The sequence below is a fragment of the Hydra vulgaris genome, chromosome 07, assembly GCF_038396675.1.
Source record: "Hydra vulgaris chromosome 07, alternate assembly HydraT2T_AEP".
In the NCBI taxonomy this organism is placed as follows: Eukaryota; Metazoa; Cnidaria; class Hydrozoa; order Anthoathecata; family Hydridae; genus Hydra; species Hydra vulgaris.
Window position 1 is genome coordinate 29,180,282 of NC_088926.1, and position 26,588 is coordinate 29,206,869.

Consider the following 26,588-nt stretch of genomic DNA (forward strand, 5'->3'; position numbering starts at 1 on the left):
CCCTTTAATTTGAATTAAATTTTGTTTGGCCTACCTTATAAATGGGTCAGTGAGTATCCCATCCTTGTATCCTCCGTCTATCCATGGTTTCTTAACTGCGAACATAATGCAGTTTTCAGGACAGCTACCAAGACCAGAACACTTTGCTGTTTGACGACCAATGGTACAAGCAATCAGCTTTTTTGTTGGAGTTATTTTGTCTCCAGATCTTCTAAACTGAAAGTAGAGAATAATGTCTGTATTTGTTGAAAACATTATTTCTGAAAGATTTTCTTTAAGATCCTCTTCTTCAAAAAGATATGCCCTAGTTTTAAGTCTTGTCGATCTTGGCATCTTAGTTTCTAACCAGTAATTTGATTTATAAAAACAATTGATATTCATTTTTTGTTAAAGTCACATGTATTTTACAACAATAATTTTGTATATAACCGCAGATAGTATACCTTTTATTTTCTGTGTGTTATAGATAAATGTGTGTGTACACAGAATGTAAAATTACAACAATATGTCTTCCGGAAATACGACAATATGATACGAATACGAATATGAATAAATATTCCAAAATAAGAATCAAAATGTAATCATAATTTAATGTTTATTTTGTCTTTTTTTGCAAGAAAATAAAGTAATTTTAAATATTATGATTCATAATAAAATTTAAATAACTTCGCTCCCCCCCCTTCTAACAAAAAAGGGATAGAGGGGGTATATATCTCCAATAATAGGGTGAGGGGGCGGGTAGCTATTGACACGCACCTTCTATATAAACATTATTAAGTTTCATGCCGTTTGCGACACTCATCAGCCATATATTTAAATCAAGAAAAAACCGTTCAAAAATACAATTAAAAAACCGTTACAAAATTAAAAAAAACATAAAAAAAAACAATGGAATGAGTTCTGACGTCAAATAATAATGACAATAATAATAATAAATTTAATGATAATATGGAAAAACATCTTTTTTAATTGCCAGTGTCATATTGGGAAAGAAGGAATCTGTTTCTATGTCTACACTTAGAAGCAATCTCACTCCTTTTATTCAATAAATTAGTATTTTTATAATATAGAATTTCATATTTTTTGGTGAGACATAATTTGCAAGATTTGGATGTTGGATTATATGCTTTACATCGCCTGAGAATTTTCCACTTAACTATAGGGACTAAATTAGCTTCTTTAAACTTCCATACATGTTTTGAGAGTTCAGTATCATTTTTGTATTTAGAGATGTTAAATGATTTAACGTGATTAGCGTATCTTAATTTAAAAGGAGTCTCACTTATCCCAATGTAGGTTTTTTCATTAAAAGATGAATCAAGATTATCTGTTGTAACAGTTGCTTGATATACAATGTTGCTTGTTAAACATTTATTAAACAACGGACAGAGATTTTTATTATAGCAGTTACAGTCCTGCTGATTAAGGTTTGTATTGTTGCATAAAATGTATTTGTTGTGCAAATTTATAATAGATTTTACACTTGGCATACAACTGTAGCTAACTTTGACTGTGTTCCTGTTAAAGATTTTATGCAGTTTATTATTATTAGGAAAATGTTTGTCAATAAGTTTCAAAAAACATTTTCCCACGTTGGTGCTAACGTTTTTACTAAATGGAGGGTTAAACCAAATGATGTTGCGGGCTCTGTTCTGTTTTAAAGTTGATATTGTTATAGGAATATATGTTAGACTACATTTATAACCAGACTTTAATAAAGCTTCATTATATAGGGAAATAGTATTTTGAAATATTTCTTTGTTAGATGAATTTGTAGACAATCTAAGTTCAATCGAACGTGGTATTTGTTTTAATATACTCGGCGGGTGATTTGAACCAGCATGGATGTAATTTAATGTATTATCAGGTTTGAAATAAGGTTTAAAAGTGCAGTCACTAAGATTTAGAGTCACGTCAAGGTAGTTAACAATTTTAATGTTGCATTGTGTAGAAATCCGTAAGCCATTGCATTTAAATATTTTGACAATATGCTTTTTTATTTTTTCAATTTGAGGGCCGCTTTTATTACTAAAAACTGCCAAGCCATCGTCACGGTATAAACCAATCTCAAGCTTGTTATAAAATTTTGAAATTTGAAAAAGAAGAAATATTCCTACCAGCTCACAAACCTCTGCACCATCGAACGCTCCCATGGAAACATCAAATAAACCACTTGATTGCTTTATCCAAACTTGATCATTATTAGAAAGCAAAGACTTTCTTGCATGAAAAATTAGTGATATGTTTTCTTTATTTAATGTTAGGTGTTGCTTCACAAAATTGATAGAATTTTTAAGAAGTGTTTCACTTATAGAAGGGTAGAAGTCGATAATATCAAAAACTTAAAATTTATAAAGGTGTTTATCTTTTATGGCCTTAAACCAATCGATAACGTTTCGAGTGTTTTTCCATTGATTTAATTGTAATATATTTCTTAGGTCTGTATTAATTTTAGAAAGAATATCTTTACTAATTCTACCAAGCTCGTTTTTAGCATGATTCAATAAACGGACAGTCGGATTGTTTTCAAAATTATCTTTATGGTCTTTTAAAATGATAAAACAATCGGAAGATGTGTTAATGTCAATTTTATTGAAAACTTCATGATTTTTTTTAATTTTGTAACGGTTTTTTAATTGTATTTTTGAACGGTTTTTTCTTGATTTAAATATATGGCTGATGAGTGTCGCAAACGGCATGAAACTTTACGTACCTTAAAAAAGTTGTTTTTTTTCATCTTGCTTTTTTATTTTTTTATATATATATATATATATATATATATATATATATATATATATATATATATATATATATATATATATATATACATATATATATATATATATATATATATATATATATATATATATATATATTAATTTATATATATATATAAAATATATATATATATATATATATAATTTATATATATATAAAATATATATATATATATATATATATATATATATATATATATATATATATATATATATATATATATATATATATATATATATATATATATATATATATATATATATATATATATATATGCTTAACACTTTTGCCTAATTAAAAATAAAATGTCATAAAATTCTTTTTATTTTTTTATTTTTACAGACATTAACTTTTTTAAATTACTGCAACAATTACTACAAAACAACTTAAATGTTATTTAACTCTTTTTTTATTATTACTATTAGGAAATGTTTATTTTCTTTAATTTTTTTTTTTTTTTATATTAAATTTAATAACATTTTTAAAAATAATTAGCTTAATAGAGATTAAGTTTTCATCGTTTTTAATTTTAATTACATTTTTTTCATTAACAAATAGCGCTTATATCTAACATAATTATAATTCAAACTTTTTGAAACAAACTTTTTTACATAATCGTCATTCAAAAATCAGGACTCAAATTAAATGATGGCAAACTGCAATATCTGCAAATGCTTCTGGTCTTTAAATCTTTAGCTTTTTAAAAACCTCTGTTTTTAAATACATTTGTGTTGTTTTTTTTCAACTAAATTTTGTTTATCTTTTTAAATGTATAAACTTTAATTATTCTTATTCTAAAATTCGTTAAAGAGACTTTAGTTGTCGTAGAATGTCATCGTTTATAAAAACAAAACAATTTATTTTATTTTTTAATGTTTATTTTAAAAAATGCATACTTAAACAATTTATATAATATAAATTTCAAAAGTTATATACAACTATCAATTATGCTTTAAAAAAAATCATTACCAGTAAATTGTTACTTTATTTAAAAGTGTTTCGCTAATATAAAAATGTTTGTTAAGAAGTTTTGATGTAATTTATTTCACTTAAGGTATAATTCAGAACATTTTTCATTCAGCACGTTTTTAAAATGTTTTTTAAAATAGCGGCTGTTAAATTGTCAAAACAAGATGTGATTTGCCGTCTTCCTGTGAAAGACTGCAGATATATATATATATATATATATATATATATATATATATATATATATATATATATATACAATTAATTCCCGGTAAGATGCAGACAATTTTACATCATAAACACATACTATACTAATTCCTGTTAAAAGAGAAGCAATGGAACTATATGCTGCATTTTAGGAACATTTACATTTGTATACTCATAGTATATTTATGGTGACATAAGTTAGACATGTTTTTATAATTTTTGTATTGCGAACCAGCCCTATCACTAAAATAAATGCAATCGTTAAAGTAAGGCAACAACTCTTTTGTTTTATTACTTCATAAATGAAACAATGATTTTAGTTTTTATTGTGTTGCAAATGATCTGAAATGATACAAACACTTTTTACATTTTATCATATTTTCTTCGATATAGCAAATAACAAAAGGATGCAATGTTGCTTGACTGTTGTTCTAATGGAAACCATGTACTGCATCTTAAATTAAAAAACTGTAATTTTCAGCAAAGCCTAGTAATGCTAAAATATGATTACTTGGTAATGTTATTTTTAGATGCTGCAAATATGCTGCTTGATTTTTAGCTATATAATGGTGGTCTCTTAGTTGGTCTATTTGGTGACAAGCTTTTTCAATAAAATCATACACTGGAAAGGTTACTGGAACTATATCATGTTTTTGTTGGCTTTTTGCCACTGATTAAAGGTGATATCTTCCATGCTGTGTCAATCAAACAAAGCAGTAAGATATTCTTTAAGTGTATTGGTCATCTGGGCAGTTATTGCAACTGTGCAGCATGCAGTCTAGATTTTTTAAGTCACATACAATTAATGCCAAGAGGTCTTATGTTGTTAAGTCACAAATAACTAATGCCAAGAGGTATAGTCTGAAATATCTGGTATTTGTAATAATAAAAGTTTTGCATTCTGGTGGTACTCACAAACACATACTTAATGGAGACCTGAAGCAACTCCAATAGGAACACACCACTTTGTTCTAAGTTTTTTAGCAAAAATTTATTTAAAAGATTCAATGTTTATTCTACTGTTTATTACATATAAATATTCTTTATTACATAATCAACTTGTGCATTGTGTTGACAAGTCAACTCTTATAACTTATTATAACTTGTAATCTCAATTTGAAAATGATAATCAATTAAATCAAATTAATGGGGAGGGGTGGAATAAGGAATGTATTGGAAAAATATTATAAAATTTATAGCCATGATATTAAATATTAGGTAAATTAGACTAAAAGTAATTCTTTTCATTTTTACCTAATAGGTTACTTATAAGTTTTATATGAAAACATTAAAAACTAAATTTCAGTTTTTATATGTTTATGTTTAGTGGTGTGTTTGGGCATAAAGATATTGCATACATCAGACATAAAACCAGACACATCATGTAAGGAAAAGTGTTCAATTACAACTTTTTTTCTAAGTTCTGGGGGGAAATGTGAATGTTAAAAAGTAAATGGACAGGGGAGGTGGCAGGAAAGAGCTAGGATATTTAAAACTGGGTTTAATTCAGGCTTAATTAAAGATTTATTTTTAGTACTGATTATAAAATACTTTTAAATTCATACATACTTTGTATTACAATATATAATACAAACTAAAGTACAACAATAACTTGTTGTATTTTAGCTTTTAATGCATTTTAAGCAATTTTCATTGTTCTGATTTTGTAACTTCCCTATGAGTACCCACTATTAAAATGGAGGCACATTTTCCTAAGTTTTAGCCACAGTCATTTTTAGAAATCTATAATTTTTTACTGAACTGTATTTTATCAGTAAATTTCTGAAAATTTGGAAGCCTACCATATAAAGAAAAAAAATATATGTCTTTTCACTCCTTAAACTGCAGATTTTGTATATTGACTCATCAAAAACCAACTATTTATTTTTTTGAAAGAATTTTTTTAGGGTTTTTAGGTAGCCATTATGGAAAAAATGTGACATTGGAGAATTCAATGTCAATATGTTGTTAAAGTACGTCAAGAGTTGTATACAATAAAAAAAAGTAGAAGGTTTTTTGAAATTTTGTTTTTAAAATATAAAGCTTCAAAGTATAAACAAAACATGTTTTTGCTACTGAAGTTTTTATTTTTGGAAAAATCAGAAATTTCAAATGACCTTATCTCTTGAACCACAAAAGATTTTATGCTGAAATTTTCAAGAATTGCTTTTCTCAATAATAGTAAGAAACCCACTAAGTTTCATCAACATCGGAGGTTCATATTGAAATTCTAAAATTTTGGTCCATTTGGCATGGAATGACCCGTATCTTTTTTTACTGAAATATTTTTCACGTTTTTGTTAGTATAATGGTGTATACTTAATGTTTATACTTTAGCATTAAATAAAGAAAAATCACCTTAAATCAGCATTAAATAAAGAAAATCACCTTAAATCAGCATTAAATAAAGAAAATCACCTTAAATCAGCATTAAATAAAGAAAAATCACTCAAACTAATACCTTATACCAGCCAAAGTTCAACTTAAGAGGAACTCGCTTTAGTCGAACATTTATTAAGTCAAACCATTTTTCTTGGTCCTTAAGAGATTCGAGTTATCTGGAATTAACTGTATATTATTTACAGATTAAAATAAATTCTAGAGGTCCTGTAAATGCATTTCTAAACAACTTTTTAAAATGGAATTATTAATCAGTGTTCAGACATTTAAAAATTGATGATTTTTATCTTTGGCAGAGTAAAAAAAGCATGGGAAGTTTATAAAAATGGCAATAATGATCTGAAAAATATGTTAACTTTTAGCCAAAAAAAGCCACAGTAAAAACTTATTCATAACTTATTAATATTATTATTACTAAAAAAGAACCATTTTAATATTATTTTGACATATAAACTATAATTAGCCATAATAAAAACTAATTTGAAGCTTATTATTTAACTGCCAAGAAATAGACAGCAAGAAATAGACAGTCTGTATAGTCTAAGGCTAATATATCAAAAAAAAAAAAAAAAAAAAAAATGAAATTTGTATTACAAGACCAGGACACAAAAATATGTATCATCGTCAAATGTCTAGCTGTACAACTCCTAATAAATTTAAATTAAAAAAAATAGTTTTAATGATTGAATAGATATTTATTTAAAATGTAAAACTTATTTTGTTAAAAAAAAAAGATATATGAAGCTGACCTATAACTGTGACTGAGATTTTGTAAGAAACATTTCCATAATCATTGATACCAACGCAGAAGTAATCTGTATTTTTTAAAGGATATACTACTAAATTACTTATGGAAACATTGCTTTCAAGATCTGTTTTAGTTATGTTTTCAGTGATTTCATTATTGACTGTTTCCCACTTGATTACAGAAGCAAAACTTATTATGCATTGCAATTTGGAGGCTTCTTCAGCAAAAATTGAATGACTGCTACTTGCATTAATAAGCAATGGAAGGGATACTAAAAAAATTAAGAGCTTTTTAAAAAATACCAAAAAATAAAATTAAATTAAATATATTTATATTTTTTTAATTAATGAACAAACTGAACAACTTATAAATAAATAAAAATATTTTAAAATAGTAACACAAATAATAATTTTTGATTTTTAATCAAATATAAAAGAGAAAATTAAAATTGCAACCATTATCTTTAACTTCTAAAGCTGCTATGGCATTATAAGTTAGAAAAGCATAACAAAGCCAGATTAAAAAGTGAGTGGTGCCATGGTAAACCACAATCATCATTTCATTTTATGTACTCATTTTTATTGTGTAATTTAATGCTAAAATCTGAAAACCTACGTATAAACAAATAGTATACATTTTATTGCTGAAACAATTTGCATAACATTTTTTACAGAAAACAATAACATGTTGAGCTTGTTTTTTATTCAAGCCTCATTTATTTTATATTTTTTATTGTTTATTTTAAAAACAAGTATCTATATTTGAATGTTTATTTATGCACGTAATAAAATAGCAAAAACAAATAAATTTAATTATGTATTTATTGCTGTATGATATAGTAAATCTAAATTCAATATCTAAACTACTTAATGATGAAATGCAAACACACATGGTATATGCTGCTATGAGAAATTAAATAACTACAAACAAAACAATACTCCGTTTGCTTAATATAATAGCAGTCATATCTTATTTCCAAAGTTATATCAATAACATAAGCAAAACTCTTTTATTTGAACTCAGGTATATAAAATAGAGCAATCAAGATTTTAACGGAGGTTATTAACACCGGTTTTAACGGAAGTAGAAAAAATTTGGTTTCGTTTTTAGTCCTATCCGGACCACTGGCCTAAATCGGAGGTATGATACCTTTCGTTAAGATTTATTTATTTATTCATTTTTTAAATAATATATGGTATATGATGTTGTTTATGAATAAAAAATTTTAACAAACAAGTTACACATTGTAAATATCATCAAGTAAAACATTTTTACAAACAGAACGGGTCTTAAAAAAGTACGGTTCATGCAGTATCACCCAAACTTTTTATTTTTGATGATCTATAAAAATTCTTCAAAAAGTTGTAAGTATAAATTAATTGACTAAGCTACTAAGATAAAGTAGGAAAGTAAATTATTTGAACAATTTCAAAGATATTTTGGAAAAGTTTATTTTATTTAAATTTGAATTTCAAAATTTTAAAAATATATTCAAATAAACAAAGATTTAATTACTAATATATAAAAAAATAAATATATAACTCTTTGCTACTAAGATTATGAGGTAAAATTTATCAAAATAACTTCGTAACTTTTTCGTAATTAATTAACTCGCAAAACTAAAAATGTATTGTTGTTTTTCTTGAGTTTAATGGTTTTATCATCTTTGCGATATCTTTTTGTTACAACTTAGTTCTTCGAAATGTTATTGAATATTATGTATACTTATTTGATTTTGATGGCAGTTCAAAGGAATTTGATTTCGTTGGCAGTTTGAAGGAATTTGATTGATTTGTTCTTAAAAATCTTTTCCATATAGATTTTTTTGTCCATCTTTTAAATAGCATTTGTTTGAGTGAGTTAATTAACAAATTCAAACTTGAAAATCAGACACTGGTAAGGTTTAAATCATGTGTTTATTTGATATATTTTGAAAAGGTTTTGCTACGTTCCCCTCGTTTATAGACGATTTACAATGCTCCCTTTTTTCCTCGCATATAGTTCTGCACGCTTGTTTTCGCACACTAATTATTTTTTTAAGTTTATTGTGTACTAACCCATGTAACTTTGTTATATTGGTTTGGTACTAACAATGTAAAAAAAGTATTTAACTTTTTGACATGTATATATGTATGGACAAACTTGGTACGGTAGTCCGATTATCCTACTTTAAAAAAATATTTTTTCTAAATACATTCGTTTTGCATTTTTATGTGGTTGTTATTACTTGATAGTTTCCTTATTGCATATTCTATAAAATAAACAGCACTTCTTTTTATTGACCCTCGAGGTATTCCATACGAAATTTTAAGTATTCCGTACTTTTTATTTAGAAAATATCGTTTAGCATCAAAGAACTAAATCTTAATCTAATTTCTAAACTTTATGAGTTAATTGTATTGCTTCAACATTATTAACAAAATATAATTCAATACGATATAATTTTAAAGAATACGATATAACTTTGGTTAAAAAATATCCATTGCAATTGTAAGTGTGGAGAAACATTCAAACTTATGTTTTGTCAAGTAAAAAAAGTGGCTTATTTCAAGACGCCGCAACAATGTAAGGAATTTGTTCACCACATTTTTTAACATAACGGTTACGCATGTCAATTCCTTGACAAACAAAAATTTGGATACTGAAGCTATATTTGAAAAACAAAAAAATTGAAAAAAAAAAAGAATATGGTGAATCGTTCTTTATTCTGTAAATAAAGTTCAAAAGGTTCAAACTTTACTTACAGAATAGTAAAGTTATAGAATAGAACTCTAACCACTGCAGCCGTGGCGCACTTATTAGAGTTCTGGCTAAGAACCAAGAGGTTCTTGATTTGACGCCTGCGACATTATAAGGGAAGCGACATTATTAGGGTAGATGACGTGAACTTCCTGGTTAAATGCTTCTCCGCGGTGCTCTCTGACAAGACTAATAGGTCTTCTTGAAGCACCTTAATAACACAAGCTTTTGATATATTAATAAATATACCTTAAGTAAATTTGTTTTAGTTAAAGACATTATATATTTGATTCACTAATTTAATACTTACATGCTTTGTTGGATGATTTTTGTTGAGTAAAACAATTGAATAAAAATGAATTTATTTTTGTCTAAAATAGTCAAAGATTCTATTGCAAATTATAGATCCTAGTAATTTTAATAATACGGAAAGTACTGATGTAGGCTTGTAATAGAAAAAGAAAGATCACTATTTTTGTAAATTTGGCAAATTTAATTAAAATTCTTTTGCAGACTTTAGTACATCAGAAAGTATCTCTCGATTCTACTCTATAAATAAAAATTTACAAATACCTTATATTCTAAAAAAAAAAAAAAGCGGGAGGACATTTTTTTGTCTAGAGGATTTTGTTTTTTATTATTATAAGTTTTGCCATTCACATAATTTAGAAATAAAAATACAAACAAACGTTTTTAAGCTCAAAGAAACGTTTCATAAAATAAAAAAACTATTTATATAAACAGACAGGGACTCAAAGAAGGTATGGATGAGCGAAGTCACCACAATCATTCCATACCAATTTGAGCTTTTAAAAAGTGTAAAGTAACATAAAATTTTTATAAAGTTATATAAAACTCTGTTAAAATATGAAAAATAATATATGTACATTAAAAAACAATAAATAAATATGAAAAATAAGCCGTTGTATATGTACATTAAAAGACAATAAATAAATTTAATAAGTAGGGGAGATGGGGGCGCATTGATCGCCGTAGCAGTGTTTTGAAAATTGCACAGAACCTGAAAGAGATGTAAAAACTTATTAACTACGAAACACATGTAGAACTATCTGGCTTTTGGAATATATAAATATTTTGATTTAAAAAAATGATAAACATGAATAATTTTAACTTTTAAACAACCCTCTCAAAAGATCAATGTACCCCAAACTATGGGGTACTATGATCTCCGACTTGGGGCACATTGATCTTATATGCGTAATATTATCTAAACGTTTAACACTTCTATAACTAAATCTTGTAAATAATTTAGTCAAAGGGTAATATTGTATAACATATAATACATCTAAATCTTTTAAAAATTTTTTAAATATAGCAGTTAAACCCACTAGTCTAATTTTTAATTAAAAAATGTATAAATCACAGCAGCTATAAGCTACCCGCTTTATATACGTTTAAAACTTTACAACAACTTGAAATTTATAAGAACTGAAATATAAAGACTGAAATAAGAATACAACTTTTAAGTTTACAAAACTTGTTAAAAGTACAATACTTTGATTAAGAATATTTCATCATTTGTGAAAGTCAAGTTGTGAAGCAGCTTTTGGTTTACATTGTTTTTTATTCCTAAGCAAGTAATTCTTAGTTTCTTTCTTATCTTTTGTGGAGACTTTTTGTTGATTTTTGGTTTGCTTCAAAATTTTCTTTTCTTTTGACAAACGAATTTCATTTCTGACAGGAGTATCAGTCAAGATCCTTGTTTTTAACTGCCTACTTTTAACATTTTTTTTTCTGGCAGATGCTTTTGGGTAAGGTTTTAAAACCTCAGGTGAGATTATAGAAGCAACACTCGTTGACACTTTGTTTAAAATACTTGTTTCAATATTTATTATAGTTATTTTAGACTCTATGTGATTAACATGTGCTGGTATCATTTCAGATTCCATGTTGTTGACAGGAGTGATAGTAACTGTATCTGGAGCAGCTCTATCTGTAACTGATGATAGTAAATATTCGTCATCTTTGAAAATTTCAGAATTGAATGGCTCAATGCCAGCTACTCTAAATCCAGTCTGTATATTAGATGGTGAGAAAGCTTTTGTATACGGTTCTCGAACTATTGAAACAATATCATAAATGATCATTGGTCTTGGGTTTGAAACCATCCAATTATCACATGCAGAATTGTAAAACCTTTTCAATGGTCCAAAAACAGTTCTATCTAATGGCTGCAATGGGGAGGAAAACTTATCATTGTAATTCCGTGTTGAATTGCAAGCTCCAAGCCTTTAACAGAAAAATGACTTTCATGACTGTCGAGAAGTAACAAAACTGGAGATTCCTGAGAACAGTTTGAATATTTAACAAAATGTTTAATCCATTCTATGAAAATTTCTGAGTTCATCCAACCAGAAGGATTTGCAAATCCCACACATCCAGGAGGTCCTTCCTTAATCATGTAATCATGAAACTTTACCCTAGGAAAAATAAATAATGGAGGAATGGAATTTCCAATAGCATTAGAGGCACAACATGCAGTTACCAATGTTCCTCGTTCTGCAGATGTGATTCTTCCAACTTGTTTGCTTCCTCTACCAGCTAAAACCTTTACCGGCTTTTGAACGGTTGTTAAACCAGTTTCATCAACATTATATATACAGTTAGGATTATATTTATAACAATTTCTTACCGTTTTAAGATTTTGAAAAAACTCTCTTACAGTGTGTTTGTTAAAAGCTGTTGATCGAGCGAAGTTCGTTGCTTCAGGTGTTCATAGAGACAACTCTGGTTGTCTTTTCATAAAACCTTGCAACCAATCAATGCCTGCAATTTTATTTTTGATCCATGATGATGGGCATATCTTATTGTTTTTTAAAGCAAATTCATAAGCTAATAATCGCGTTGACCTAGTTGAAAGGCCATAGTTCATTTTTGGTGCAATTAGTAAATAACTTGATAAACTTTTTTCATCTTCTGCTGTAAAAACTTGTCTATTGTTGTAGTTAGGCTTGAAAGCTTCATTTGGATTAAGCCTCTTTTTACGACAATATCTTTTTAAAGTCATTCTATCTATGTTAAACTGACGTGCTACAACATTCAGTTGTGTTCCTTCTAAAACTTTATTAACAGCTACTTTCATTGTTTCACTTGGTATAGCAACTTTATTTGTTTTTTTAATTCTATTTCTAACCATTTTAAGATCTGTAAAAAAATATATCAATAAAAACATATGTTTTTAATAAATGCTAATATTTAACATAATAATATTATGTTAAATATTTTTTAATTATTATGTTAAATATTATTCTTTTGATATTATAAAATAATAGTATTATTATTACTAGCTTATAACATAAGTAGATTTAAAAAATGAAATGCTAAAAGCTATTGTTTGTTTATATATAGTTTTTTTTTAAATTATAAATACAATTCCATTCGTTTAACTATAAACAAAAACATGGGGCACTTCGTCTTCTATGGGGCACTTTGATCCTCCGATCAATGGGCCCCGCATAGTCAAAGATCAATGTACCCCAATAGGTATAGGTAACATATTGATAGCAATATCTACTGTATAAATTGCAGCCAAATAAAAATTATATATTATATTATAGACCTAACACTTACAAATTTAAAATAAAATTGTTGTTAACCCATACAGACATCTAAATAAAAATATATTTGAATTATAGTACGATTTAAAAAAATCACTTTTTATGACGAAAAACAATATTTTCTTTATTTTTTTTGACGCTGATAACCTTATGAAAAAATATTACGAATAATCAATTAGGGAAGCATAATGGTTAATTAAATTGCAACCTCACTTCTAGTAAGGCAAAAATGAACGAGTAAAAGCCAAAAGATCATACTGCCCCGGCGATCAATGCGCCCCCATCTCCCCTATACATTAAATTAAATAAAAATAAAACATGATATAAGAAAATAAGTTTAACAAAAAGGTTTATATATCAAATTTCAAAGCTTTTATTTGGTTTCAAAATTTCTCTTTTTATATGAAACTTAAATGAATTTACTGATTTCATCATATTGAAAAATTTAAAGCTGTTCCATATCTTAGGCCCTCAAAATGTTATGCTGTACTTTTTATATCTAGTTAACTTACGAGGCAGTGTATATGCGAGCCTTTCATTAGATCTTAGAGTCCAGCTGTTGTTTTGAATTATTTTTAATTTTGTTTTAAAGTTGTGTGGTGTAAGATTTTTAAAATGATTATCCATAAAGATCATAAGTTGAAATCTGTATAAAAATTTATAAAAATATATATTTAAATTTCCCACTTTCGTTTTCTTTATTAATGGCATTACATGCTCAATTCTATTTTTATTTTGTATATAATTCTGCTCGCATGTTTTGCACACAAATATCTTACTAAGTTTAGCATGATGTGTACTAGCCCACGCAATGTAACTATAATTAATGTAGCTATAAATTAGGCTAAAGTGTATTGTTTTAAGACTTTGATTGTTTAGAAGACCTTATCTTAATATATATAAAGGGCAATGTGTGTGTGTTTGTTTGTTCTCTATAGAAATCCGAACCGCCGGACCGATCTCGATGAAATTTGGCATGGGGGTAGTCCTCGAGGGGGAAAAGGTTCTTAGCTGGGTTTTGACCCCGTACCCCAATCCCCGGGGTCAAGGGGGCCCAAAAATGGCCATTTTTTGGGCCCATTTTTGGGCCCATCTTTGTGTACAGATATCAGGTAAGCCAGTTTAAATATTGGCCCGGGCAACGCCGGGTAACTCCAGCTATCTTATCTTCTTATCTTATCTTAATCTTAATATATATAAAGGGCAATGTGTGTTTGTGTGTGTGTTTGTTTGTTTGTTCTCTATAGAAATCCACCGATCTTGATGAAATTTGGCATGGGGGTAGTCCTCGAGGGGGAAAAGGTTCTTAGCTGGGTTTTGACCCCGTACCCCAACCCCCTGGGGTCAGGGGGGACCATTTTTTGGGCCCATTTTTGGGCCCATTTTTGTGTACAGATATCAGGTGAGCCAGTTTAAATATTGGCCCGGGCAACGCCGGGTAACTCCAGCTATCAGGTAAGTCAGTTTAAATATTGGCCCGGGCAACGCCGGGTAACTCCAGCTAGTTTTATATATTGACGATTGTGCCCTCTCAATTCAAAAACGGCGTAGTTTAAAAATAATATTTTCATTTACACTCCAGAATTTATTTTTAAACGAATCAGATAACTACTTTTAATAGCGAGAAACCAATTAAATTTTTTCATATCCTGCAAAGTATAATTTAGATTAAGTTTTGTAAAACAAGTTTTGCAACATCTGCAAAACGTAATTTTTACTGTAAACTTTTTTAAAAAAACATTTATAAAGATGGGCAATTAAATATTAGGCGGGTAGTAGACGTAGTGATTCCAATATTTATTTTCATACCCCGTCACTTGCATGACTTAACGGGTTTAAATCATATAATGATGACAATAAATTAAGGTGTTTTTATGATTTTTAAAGCAGGAGGAATACCTCTTATCAACCGCCTAACTAGAGTAACTAAAAGATCTACCACTGATAATGTTACAACTGACATTTTTAGTAACGAGTTGCAAAAAGGATTATAAAATCTATTATATGATATATATATCAGACCATTTCCCTTTTTTTTAACCCAGAACACTATATCTAATGACATTAACATAATTAAAATATTTATATAACGTATTTTTCCCCAAAATAATTTAGAATCGTTTAAATTTCGCTACCCGATTGAAATCATATAAGCTTTTGCAATCACCTAAATCAGTTCTATAATAAAATCTATGACACATTTTAAGCTGTGTATGATGCAAACAGTTTTTGTGCATGATGCAAATAGTTTGTGAAAAAATAGTTGGTCCTAAAGCTTTAAAAAAACCCTTGGATTACTAAAGAACTCAAACAATCTTCCAAAATAAAGCAGAAATTTTACATAAAATACTTTAAAAACAAAATCCAGTTTAAATCATAAGCATTTATTTAAAAAAGTTCAAAAAGTTTTGAAACAAAATTATTATTTAAAATTTATAACAAAATTTAAAAATAAAAAAGAACTAACTGGTAAACTCAAGACATGTTCAAGCTTTCTGCCAAAAATGATTACAGACAAAAATAAATGCATAATTCAATCGAACAATATTGCAAACAAATTTAAAAAGTACTTTACAGAAATCGTTTTCACTTTTTCTGAAAAAGTTTTAATTACTATTATATATCCTAATAAACTTACCAAAATTGCCTGGGCAATTTTGGTAAGTTTATTCGAATGGGTTAGTCTATTTAAAGACCGATATGCAAACGAATGCTATCGAATCTTCTGCGACAACTATGTCAAATGCTGTGACGAATTCATCTCGCATGCTACCTTCAAGCCGATCAAACGTAGGGAGCCTTAGGTAACCAGTGAACTTCTCTTACTAATTAAACGTAACAAAAAACATTGGTATCCCTCTTTTCAAAGAGTATAACTTAACTTGAAACCTCGTCAAAAAAGCTTCCTGCATTGCGATAAGAGTTTTTGAACACAACTTAGCAACGATTAACGGAACCCTAAGCTTTGATACGTCTATGTAAACAATAAACTTGCCGCCAGTAACCAAATAATTTCTATCTGCTACCCTTTGGGGAAATAAGTAGCGACTGGGCATCCATAGCCAATATACTTAACAGCCGGTTCCAGTCAGTATTCACAATTGAACCATCAAATTACCTCTACCTCCCTTCGTCAAACGTACAACCGCTTGAATCTCCACCGTCATCTTCAACTACGATTCCTTTCTCAAACACTTATCTGCTCTCAACGCCAATAGTTCAACTGGAGGTGACCGTATCTGCCCATTTATGCTAAAAACATGTGCGAATGCGGCAGCTACCCTACTCGCCATCATTTTTCAGAAATTGATTGATCAAGGTGTAATCCTAAAAACATGACTTTCGGCAAACGTGACGCCAAAGTTCTAAAAAGGCTCTAGACATGATCCAGAAAACCACTGACCTATCTCACTAGGCCTATCATATCTGTACTATGTACTCAGGCCTATCACCACTGTACCACGCAAAATATTGGAATTAATAATTAAATAAAAGATCATCCAGCACCTTGTAGCCGATAAACTTGTTGCCAAAAAAACGCCTGCGCTACAAATCTACTTAACACCATGGACTTTCTAACCTACAGCGTTTCTCTCAAGCTTCCAGCTTTTTGTTAACTTTGACAAAACCTTTGATAAAGTCCCCCACAGAAGATTACTGCTAGAAATTGAATCCTACGGAATTGAAGCTAACATTCTGAACTGGATAAATGTTTTCCTTTCAATTTAATCATTGCGCGTTCTTCTAGGTAATAGGTTATCCACCTGGGTAAAAGTTACAGTGGCATTCCGCATGGTTAAGTGCTAGATCCTACGTTGTTCATAATATTTATTAACAACTTACCGGAGCACATCAATAGCAAAAACTTATGTGAAATGTATGCAGACGATACTAAAATCCTGAACGTAGTCAAACCGCTGAAGACAAAGCTCGTCTGCTATCCGATATAGATAGTACTGTCACCTAAAATCGAACCTGGTTGATAGAACTCAACTCAAAAAGATCTACGGATTCAAATCTCTAACGGTTTAAAGTAGTTGTTCAATTAAACAAGGTATATTTCCTGATCAACTAAAGATAGTCAAAGTAACACCAATATTTAAAGGGGGGGATTTATCAAATATAACTAATTATCGTCCAATTTCTGTACTTTCTGGTTTTTTCAAAGATTTATGAAGGGATCCTTTACAATAAAATTTATGATCATCTTTCTAAAAATAAAATACTAAATACAACCCAATATGGATTTAAAAAACATAATTCCACTGAACACGCAGTGCTTCATCTGACTAGAAATATTGCAGATTCGTTTGAAAAATCACAATTTACTATTGCAGTGTTCATAGATCTATCAAAAGCCTTCAATACGATAAATCATGAGATTCTTATTAAAAAACTAGAAAATTATGGAATCTGTGGTAATTTTCTAAAATTACTTAAGAGCTATTTAAGCAATCGTAAACAGTATGTGCAAATGGATGTATCCTCTACAACAAATTTACTAGATATAACATGAGGTGTCCCCCAAGGGTCTATATTAGGACCACTTCTTTTTCTCATTTATATCAATGATCTTTATAATGCCTCAAACTTAAAAACAGTAATGTTTGCTGATGACACAAACTTTTTTTTGTCTAGCAATAAAATCATAACACTATTTAATGACATGAACATAGAGCTAATTAAAATTTCAAAATGGTTTAAGTCTAATAAGTTATCAATTAACATAGAAAAAACTAAATGGACTCTATTTCATCCAAAATTCAAAAAACATCTTTTGCCAAATGATATGCATCAAATATATATAGATAATATTCAAATAACACAATCAAAAGTTATACTTTTTCTTAGTGTTTTTATTGATGAAAATCTTACGTGGAAAAATCATATTGAAACCTTGCGCAACAAAGTTTCAAAAAATATTGGAATATTATATAAAGCGAGAATTTGTGTAAATAGACACGCATTAATTCAACTTTATTACTCACTTATTCAATGCCATTTAAATTATTCAAATATCGCATGGGGCAGTGCTTAAAAAAAGTCAATTAGATCCTCTTTATCGGCAACAGAAGCATCTAGCACAACTAATAAATTTTAAAGATCGTTTTACTCATGCAAAACCACTCTTATTCAAAATGAGTATTCGTAATATATACCAACTAAATGTTTTTAACACTCTTTGCTTTATATTTGAATGTAAGATAAACTTAGCTCCAATACCTTTTCAAAATTTATATGCAATTTATATGCAATAAAGCCCAAAAACAAATATGATCTAAGAAATTACAATTTTATTTATCAACATTATTCGCATACAAATTTTGGAAGGTCTCTTATATCTTATCGCGGAGCTTATTTGTGGAACCAAATAGTTTTAAAAAATTTTGATTTTTCCCAAAGTTGGAATTTTTCTTCTTTCAAAAACAAACTGAAAAAAGTTATTTTCTCAATAGAAAATATTTTCGAGTTCTTCGGATCTCGTTTCTCTTTTATAAGTGTTTCTAAATGTAATTTAAAATATTTGTTTTTATTTTTTATTGTTTTTTTAATCGGTATTTTATTTGTATGACGGTTTTCATAAAACGGTATTTACTAATTTAAAATATTTGATTTTATTTTTTATTGTTTTGTTAAACGGTGTTTTATAAATGAGGTTATTTTATTTGTATGAAGGTTTTCTTAAACGGTATTTACTTTTTATTTTAAATTTTTTTGAAATAATTGGTTTATAATTTTTGTATTGTTAAACGGTTCTCGGTGACAGGATCTTATAATCCTCTTCGAGTTTCCGTGTTCTTCATATATTATGTATCAACGACACTTTTACCAGAGAATATTGTTAAATGAACAAAAAAACTCTGCCTTAGCTTTCTACTAAATAGACGTTTATGCGGCGATCGGACACAAAAATACAAAATTGAAAACAATATTGACTTAATTAGCTGACTAATTAGACTAATTAGCTGGCATATTGATCCACCAAACATCCCAATAAGTTACTGCCATCGCAAGAACTGCCTCGTTCGCAATAATTTCTACAATAACCGCGTCGCTCATTCATGGAACGCATTGCCAAATGAAGTTGTCAGTGCTTTCAGTGTCAAACGTTTCAAAACTCGATCATCTACCATATTTACTATAGCGCATCATCTTCCAACAAACAACAAAAAGTAGATGTTTTCTGAGTAAGCTTGCCTTTTAAGCTTGTGTATAACATATTTCTAGCTACGATGTAAAATGTTCATAAAATACAAAAAATAAAATCTTTCTTAGATTAACAAATTTTATTATGTATTATTTTTGAAGAGTGTTTTAAAGAAACAAAGATTTTTTATAAACAACGATTTCATACAAAGGCGATTTTAGAAGGAGGGTGTGTGGGGAAAAGAGCTTCTAACCCCATAAAGAAGTTCTACCCCCACAAAGAAGGTGATTTTTAAGTTATAGTCAGTTTTTTGATGAATTGAGTTGGCTAGTTGGGTATTTGACACAACTCTGTTGGGTGAATTTTAGTTTTTATGGACCTTTTTTTTATTTTTAAGCAACCAGTCGGTACTTTTTAAGGATTTACTCCCCGCCCCCCTATTCCTCTCATTTCATTTGTAAAATTGCCTCTTATTGAATATAAATTTTTTAAAAATATAGGAAGATATTATCAGTTACCAATAAGATATTTGTAAACGTTTTTTATTTAAATTTATGTTCATAAACGTATTACGTCAAAAGAACTTTACACGATATTAAATTATTAAGAAACAAAAAATACATTAGTGAAAAGAGTTCTTTTCAACAAAAGCACTTTTCCCTTTCTATTAGAAAAAAAGTATAATATAAAAATTGTATAAAGATTGCATTTTACATCATCTATATAAAAGGTAAATATTACAAATGCACTTGATATGCTGTGTTAATAATAATTTATCTGAAAATGACATAAGTAAACACAGTTCATTTGAATGTTCAGTGAAATAATAATAAATTAACTTACTTAGTATGATACTTATAAAACACACACACATACACAAATCGGCCATTTGGCAGTATTGATTGAAAAATACGGTATATATTTAAACCATTTTAAAGTAAAGCATAGTTTTTTAATTAATTAATTTATAAAGTCTTAAGTGCTCTTGCAATGTTGTGGCGAGTGAGACTTAAGTCTTAAAAGCACTTGTTTAAACATAGTGGTGGAATTTATGACCTCGAAATCATTAGTTTTTATTTTTATTGCTTTCTACATTTTTGAACAGTTCAAATTTAGTAAAAACTTTTTGCCTTTCTTTAATCAATAACGTCTTTAAATAAAAAAAAATTCTGTAAATACTCAAACAAGTCGATGTTCATAAAACTACAACAACTTTGCAAACGGTAAACGACTTTTTTTTGAAAAGGAGAAGAAAAAAATTAACTGACTTCAAGAAATTTAGCTTTGTTTTTATGTGTAAATAATGTTTTTCGGCAAAAATCTGTATAACACCCCCTTTCCACTTAAAACCTTCTCGCGCCGGCCCTACTTTTAAAGATGTGTATGCAGCAATATCACCACCTAAGAGGACTGAATTACAAATAAATTACGTACATCCATACTTAATAGAGAAATAAATATCATGTTTTCCTAACTTGTCTATACACTACAAAATCGACTTATATGACATGATGAAAGAAGTTTCAGTAGACTAAAAATAAAAAATTATATGTAGTTAACAATGACAAAACGATATCTTTTTCGATTGACATCAATTTTTATCAAATGTAAGCTTATTGAAAGCATTAACTTTGAATTATTAATAAATCATTTTGCTTCAACCCAGCGGGCTCAGACGTCGATAAGACGCCTATACAACGCCTTATTAAGGTTGTCAGGAAAACGAGTCACAAAGATAACTATCTGAGTAAGATAAAGAAATGCAGAAGTTATTGGCTCTAGTACCAGCAGGTCAATGGCGTTAGAACCAAACCATTAAGTGTGATAAGCATTAAAGTCACCAATAACAACATTATTGGCAGAGGGGTAAAGAGAGAGAGAGCATGTTAGTTTTAAAGCATTTTATAAAAGTTTTAAGACCAAATGCAAGTGTTATTATTTTCAATTGTATAACTTTATTTGAGCACGCTTTCATAAAAACCGTTTTTAAATCATATATAAATAAATTGCGCGACTTATTCGCATTTCGACTAATATAAACATACCATCTATAACTTTAAAAAATTTTTAGAATATTAACTTAAAAAATATTGGAATAACAACCTTTTTTTTATGTACATTTTCACAACTGCATATTAGTTACAATTTTTTCACATCGTAATATAAGCAAAATATGCTTCCGTTACAAAAGATTATATTAAACCAAATACTGCTAAATTACATTTAACATAAAAAATAATACTTAGTTAAAATTGAAGAAACAATTGAAAAAAAAAATTAATTTAGGAAGCATTAGTTGAATATATTATGAAGGACTTGTTATATTTAAGATATTACTTTTCTTATATATATATTTATTATATATTTGTTATATATAAGATATTACTTTTTATTGTTATATATTATATATATATATATATATATATATATATATATATATATATATATATATATATATATATATATATATATATATATATATATATATATATATATATATATATGATATATATATATATATATATATATATATATATATATATATATATATATATATATACTACTGTGGTCAAAAAGTAAGGTGAATTTTTAATTTAAACTTCCCGCCTTATACGAATCGTCCAATCTTTTTTATTTTTAAGTTGGTAGGAATGTCATTAACATTTGCGCCAAATTACATGTCAAACTCATAATTATTTTTTTTTGTTTACGCTTGTTTCTGAAGTACCAAAAGTGCATTCGGCGATTTTCACGATGTCTAATTTTGTTGAGCAAAGAAGTGCTATTAAATTTTTTTTGCGGAATGATATTTCTGCTGCTGAAACGTATCGAATGTTGCAAAAGGCCTTCTGTGAAGAGACTATGTCTCAAAAAAATGTTTACAAGTGGTACAAAGACTTCAAAGAAGGTCGAGAACGTGTTGATGACTTGGAACGCTCCGGACGACCATCGACTTCGATTGATGGTCGCCACATCAACAAAATCAAAGAATTGGTGCTTGCAAATCGTCGGTTAACCATTCGAGATCTTCTTGATATGGTTGGAATATCATTTGGGTCGGTGCAAGCGATTTTGAAGGATCATTTGGGCCTCAGAAGACTCAAATCACGTTTGGTGCCGATATTTCTCAACTTCTTTGAAAAAGAGCGTCGCGTTAAAACGTGTGAAGCAATGCTTTCTGACTATCAAAACATCTACAAACAAATTATTACTGGCGATGAGACTTGGGTCTACGCATACGACCCTGAAACAACCGACCAATCAAGTGAATACCGTGAAAAAGGCGAGCCGAGACCGAAGCAACCACGTCAAAGTCGCTCAAAAATCAAGGTCATGTTGACTGTTTTCTTTGATTATTGTGGTGTCGTGCACTACGAATTCTTTCCAACTGGACAAACTGTCAACAAGGAATATTATTTAAGCATTATGCGACGTTTGCGTAAAGCTATTCGCAAAAAGAGACCGGAATTATGGGCCAATAATTCTTGGATTTTGCACCACGATAATGCGCCTTCGCACACAGCACTAGTTCTTTGTGAGTTTTTCGCCAAAAACTCTACCCATGTTGCTCCACAACCACCGTATTCGCCCAACTTAGCACCGTGGGACTTCTGGCTGTTCCCAAAGCTCAAGAGACCACTCCGGGGAAATCGTTTTGAGTCCATTGATAAGATCCAACGTGAATCGGCACGCGCATTGAAGGCTATCCCTACCGAGGACTTTTCGGCATGCTTCGAAGACTGGAAAAAACGTTGGCAAAAGTGCATTGGGGCCGGGGGGGATTATTTTGAGGGGGACGATACAGATTTGGAAGAATAAATAAAGATTTTTCATTTTATAAAAAAATTCACCTTACTTTTTGATCACAGTAGTATATATATATATATAAATCCGATTTTTCTCACGTTGTAGATTGTCTTAATTCAAATTTTGTTCAAATTTTTATTTATCATGTAAACTAGAACAATTCTATGTAATTATCTATATTAAGAACAAGATTTTAAAGTTTTGATTTTAAAGAAAATATATTGTCAGGAAGAGTATTTAAGGTGTATTTCGCAATTAATTTGTTATATAAATAGGGGCCGCGATAAGAGATAGAGAATTGAGAGTTTTTTTTCGAGATACAATAAATTTACCAGTTGCTATAATGTTAAACTTATTGATAATTGAATAAAAGAAGCTTTTTGTGAAACGTAAAGGTACTAACCCCATTTTATATTTTAGCATTAATAGCCTATTAGCATAGATATTGATTTGATAGATGTTTAGCGCTTTCATTATTTTTTAATAGAGGTTTAGCATGTGTATGTTTGTTTTTATGATACATAATTCTAGCAGCATGTTTCTGTCGTCGATAAAGAGACATTAATTTTTTGTCTTGTGTGTGCTTTCCTAAGCAATGTTAGCATATGTAAGATGACTATATACAAACCAAAAGTAAAGAATTTTTAAGTTTTTTTGTGATAAAAATGGTCTAACATTGAAAAGTAAACCAAGATTTATAGATATTTGAGTGTTGATGGCCTTTATTTGGGCTGTCCATGAAATATTTTTGTCTACAACCACTCCAAGAAATTTAATTGTTTGGGTTCTTTCAATATTGTTGAAATCGATATTTAGATAGGGAAGTATTGATGGAAGTGCCTTTTTTGTTGCTTTGAATGAAATAAATTATATTTTGTTTTTGTACGTTTATTTATAGCTTATTAGCACTGAACCATGTTTTAAGTTGTTGAAGCTCAAGGTTGACTTTGTCAAAAAGGTCATCGATAGAAGAAGATGAATAAAACAGATTTGTATCATCTGCGATACAAATCTGTTTGTATCATCTGCGATACAAACAGATTTGTATCGCAGATGATACAAGTTGACATTCACTTAAAATTTTGTTTTCTGTTAGATATTTATACAGTTTATTGTAGATTATTTGTTCAAGAAGCTTGGAGAATACTGGAAAAATTGAGGTAGGTCTGTAATTGGTTAGTGATGCCGTGTCTCCAGTTTTAGGTATTGGTAAAGTTTTTACTATTTTTAATTTTTCTGGAACAACTCCTGTTGGAATTGATGAGTTGAAAATATTAAAAAGAAGATCTTTTATAAAGGGTAAGATATCTATTACTTCATTGCCGGAAATATTATCAATGCCTGGAGCTTTGTTTTTTTTTAGTGATTTTTTTGCTTCTTCGAACTCCTCTACTTCGATTCTGGAAGGTATAGTTTCTGGTTTTAATTTAGTTTTACCAATAATTTCGTTCATAATGTTCCCTGTTTTTTTAATTCTATCACTATGTTTTTGTAATTGATTGGAGAAATACAATTTTTTAGATTTTTTAAAAAATTTTTCAAAAAGATTTTTCATTGTTTATAGATCGTGAGATTTTTTTAATTTCTATTTTTAAATACTTGTTGTATAACTTTTGTTTTTTCTTAGAGGATTTTTTTATTTCTTTTAAAATCCATGGATATTTCATATATTTAATTTTATTTCTTTTTCTGAAAGTGGAAAGTGCTTATTGTATTGTTCAAGGAAAATGTTTATAAATGTGTTAAAGGCAGTATTTGTAAGCCTTGGTTGCATTGAACATAAACAGTAGACCAATTTGTTTTCGATAGAGATTCTCTAAATTTGCAAAGAGAAAACTCGTTAATTTGTCTTTTATATGTTTTAATTTTTGCATTGTTTAATGAGGTTGAGTATAGTGCAAGTGAAAAAAAAATCGGGAAGTGATCTGATTGATCTATTTTAAAAATTCTTGTTTTATGAGTTTGTTTGTATATTATCTAAAGTAGTAGTTGAAGTAGAAGTGACTCGTGTAGGTTTATTTATTAATGGGACTATTCCGTGGTGAAATAAATTATCAAAGAAGGTTTTAATATTGGCGTGTTCTTTGTATTTAAAAAAGTCTATGTTCAAGTCTCCTATACAAAATGATTTTTTTCTTCACTGTTGGTTTTAATAAAAATTTGATTCAAATAGTTAAAAAATTTAATAAAATTGCTGTCTGGTGGTCTGCAGCAAGTAGTTACTAGAATCTTTTGCTTTTGTGAATGATTATTTTAATTGTAAGAGCCTCACAGTCTGCATCAGAAAATGAAAGTTCATTTCTAATTTTTTTTTTTAAATCAATCCGAATATACACTATAATTCCTCCTCCTCTCTTGAGTATTTTTTTTTCAAAAGAAATTATTTTGTAATTAGAAATATGAAAATTTGAATTTGTTTGTGAAAACTCGTCATTACACCATGTTTCCGTAAGACAAATCATGCTGAATAAATAATTACATTTTTAAAGGAAATTTTTTAATTTGTCAATATTTGTGTTAATACTTCTTATGTTTATGTGTATGAGTGAAAAATCTTCATTACATGATTTAAATTGGATTTTAAAAGTATCACTATCAAAATATTCTGTATTACAACATTTTTCGTTAAATATTTTTTTGTCCGCATGATATATATGGTATATAATTTAACGTATATAATATTATATATAATATATAATATATTATATAATATATAATATTAATATATATAATATATATATATATATATATATATATATATATATATATATATATATATATATATATATATATATATATATATATATATAATATTATTATATAATATATTATAATATTATATAATTATAATATTATATATAATATATAATATATATATATATATATATATATATATATATATATATATATATATTAAGGTATATAATTTAATGTATATAACATAAGGTATATAATTATATAATATAAGATATGTAATTTATTATTTGTGGTTTTAAAATTATCGGAGTAATGGGTTTTGAAGTCAATTGATTCGAAAGCCATTATGTCAGCTTAATAACTTTTTAATTACAAAAATTGCGGCTTTACATCTCGCCGATTTCCTTATTTAGAAAATTCTTTAACGAATATTTTGTCATATTTAATAATAGCGTATTTACATCTTCCCTGTGGCTTTGAATTTAAAATTAATTGAATTTAAAAATTAAGAAATAATGTA

The 26,588-nt window shown here is 28.1% G+C and overlaps 2 protein-coding genes across 2 annotated transcripts in view; both read right to left on the reverse strand.

Moving 5' to 3' along the window:
* LOC100208822 (receptor-type tyrosine-protein phosphatase alpha) overlaps positions 1-7,816 on the reverse strand; it is a 65,318-nt gene extending 57,502 nt beyond the window's left edge. Inside the window, exons 1-2 of the mRNA XM_065801577.1 lie at positions 7,555-7,816; positions 7,101-7,370 (exon numbers count right to left, since the gene is read on the reverse strand). Of these exons, the coding sequence (XP_065657649.1) occupies positions 7,101-7,370; positions 7,555-7,657 (373 nt within the window). The 5' untranslated portion in view covers positions 7,658-7,816. The remainder of the gene's footprint in view (positions 1-7,100; positions 7,371-7,554) is intronic.
* Positions 7,817-12,023: 4,207 nt separating this feature from the next.
* LOC136082668 (uncharacterized) lies at positions 12,024-17,976 on the reverse strand. The gene is made up of 3 exons (XM_065802086.1): positions 17,919-17,976; positions 12,586-13,003; positions 12,024-12,486 (listed from the first exon to the last, which is right to left on the reverse strand). Exons 1-3 carry the CDS (start codon positions 17,974-17,976, stop codon positions 12,024-12,026), a joined length of 939 nt encoding a protein of 312 aa, XP_065658158.1.
* Between the last annotated feature and the right edge of the window lie 8,612 nt (positions 17,977-26,588).